This window comes from Drosophila kikkawai, chromosome 3L, assembly GCF_030179895.1.
Source record: "Drosophila kikkawai strain 14028-0561.14 chromosome 3L, DkikHiC1v2, whole genome shotgun sequence".
NCBI lineage: Eukaryota > Metazoa > Arthropoda > Insecta > Diptera > Drosophilidae > Drosophila > Drosophila kikkawai.
In genome coordinates, this window is record NC_091730.1 from 16962000 (window position 1) to 16963824 (window position 1825).

At 39.4% G+C, this 1825-nt stretch overlaps 1 protein-coding gene across 1 annotated transcript; it reads left to right on the plus strand.

Annotated features, from left to right (window-relative positions):
• The first annotated feature begins 670 nt into the window (after window positions 1-670).
• LOC108085506 (microtubule-associated protein RP/EB family member 1-like) lies at window positions 671-1575 on the plus strand. The gene is made up of 2 exons (XM_017182130.3): window positions 671-828; window positions 887-1575. The coding sequence occupies exon 2, from the start codon at window positions 887-889 to the stop codon at window positions 1484-1486; it is 600 nt and encodes a 199-aa protein (XP_017037619.1). The 5' UTR covers window positions 671-828; the 3' UTR covers window positions 1487-1575.
• The last annotated feature ends 250 nt before the right edge of the window (window positions 1576-1825 follow it).

Sequence of the window (1825 nt, forward strand, 5' to 3'; positions counted from 1 at the left end):
TTGTTTGAAAATTTAACCACAACAGAACGAAAGTAACGGCAAATCTCACTTTGAATATTTCATGAGTTAAGTTTCCATTTCATTGTTTCCACAAAATTGTCTTCACTGCTCTTTTCCATGCCCTCGGTGCCCTAAATGCTCAATGCGTATCTTCAAAATTGTTTTCGCTGCTTGTTTTCCAAGGGATGCGAAAATATTACTGCGAATTTCAAATGCAATTTGCTGCACTTTAAAGTTGTCTTCCTTTTTTTGCCCCTCTCTGTGCAGTTTTTTATTGTTTGTTTTGCCACTGCAGACACGTACGACGAGGAAAAGGAGCTCTCGAATGAAGTTGAGACACATGGCTGGCGAAAAAGTTTGCCATTTCTGCATTTTCCCTGCTGCCTTTTCTCCTCTGGTTATTTTTCTTTTATTATATGATTGCCATAAGTTTTTGTCGCGCTTGCTTTGCTTTGTGATGATGTGATTGCAAATATATAAACACGTTTAATGGCTCGAAATCTAATGGCTGTTGGCTCAAAGTTCTTTGTGAATGGAGCTCTGGGTAGAAGGAGAGTTTGAAGGCTTATGAGATGATGCAAGTATTTAGCTTTATATTTCCTGTTTCATATATTATTTTTAATCTAGAAAATCAAGCAGGCCTGGTGTTAACTGAGACTCAGTTGATATGCATTCCAAATTCGGTTTCTGAGCAGTAAACATCTTTCAACATTTTAGATTTTAAAAATATAACAATTTTTTATTTGTTTCTTTTGGCTATTTTAAGATTTAAGACTTTGACTAAGAGATACGTATACGTATAGTAATTTTTAAAGGAAAGTGTGCAAGGTCTGGCGATTTTTCTTAGTTTAATTACAAACCAAGTTTCCATATTTCCCCCCTTTAGATGTCAAAAACCTATTCAGTTCAGGCGGACAATGTTTGTTTTACCAAACACCACCAGGGCCAATGGTCACGCTTCCAAATCTTGGCCTGGATCAGCTATGAATTAAACACACATCTATACAAAGTCGAAGATCTTGGCACTGGCGCTGCTTATTGCTGCCTTATGGACAAGCTTTTCCCCGGAACCATAGATATGCTCAAAGTTAAATGCCTATCCAACCAGGAGTACGAATTCTTGGCCAACTTTCGACTTGTACAGAATGCCTTTGACCAGGTCAAGGTGGCAGCACAGATACCGATGGCCCAACTGGCAAAAAGACGCCTGAGCGATAATCTGGAGTTTGCCTGTTTTTTTAGGCGGCTCTACATAAGAAACTATGAGAAGCTTATCCGACAGGGCTACGATCCTGTGGCTGCCCGCGGCAACCAGTTCATCGGGTTGGGTTCTTACCGATCTCCTACAAGGAGCCAGGTTCAGGCTATGCAGTTTCATCGAAGGGATGTCAGGGTCTCCACTAATTGGGATATAGTTCCGCGCAAGCTGAAAGAAGAGGTTTCATCTAAGAACGGTGAAGGTGACCAGCTCTGTGTGGAAGGATAAAGACTTTCTTATTAGGCAAAATAAGTAGTGTAATAAAAATTGTCAAACATCTTCTTAAAAAACTGTATTAAGTAAATTTTAAAATGATATTCTAAGGGTACATCTTATTTAAACAAGAAAGAAGGTACCTTTACGCCAAAACTTAAATACTAATTTCCGTTAAATATTCTGCAGTTATCCTCTGTTGAAAAGTCTTTCTTCCAACTGCAATTTTCAGCTCTTCACGGCAGTCATCCATCAAGACATATTTATTGGGATTGCAAGAGCATCTACCCCCTGCAATCTCCCCCCACTCACTCTCCCACACACCAGAATTTGCAATCACTCACACACACAGAG

What these genes read in the sequence shown, in the direction of transcription:
- LOC108085506 (XM_017182130.3), top strand. Translation starts at nt 887, where the DNA reads ATGTCAAAAACCTATTCAGTTCAGGCGGACAATGTTTGTTTTACCAAA.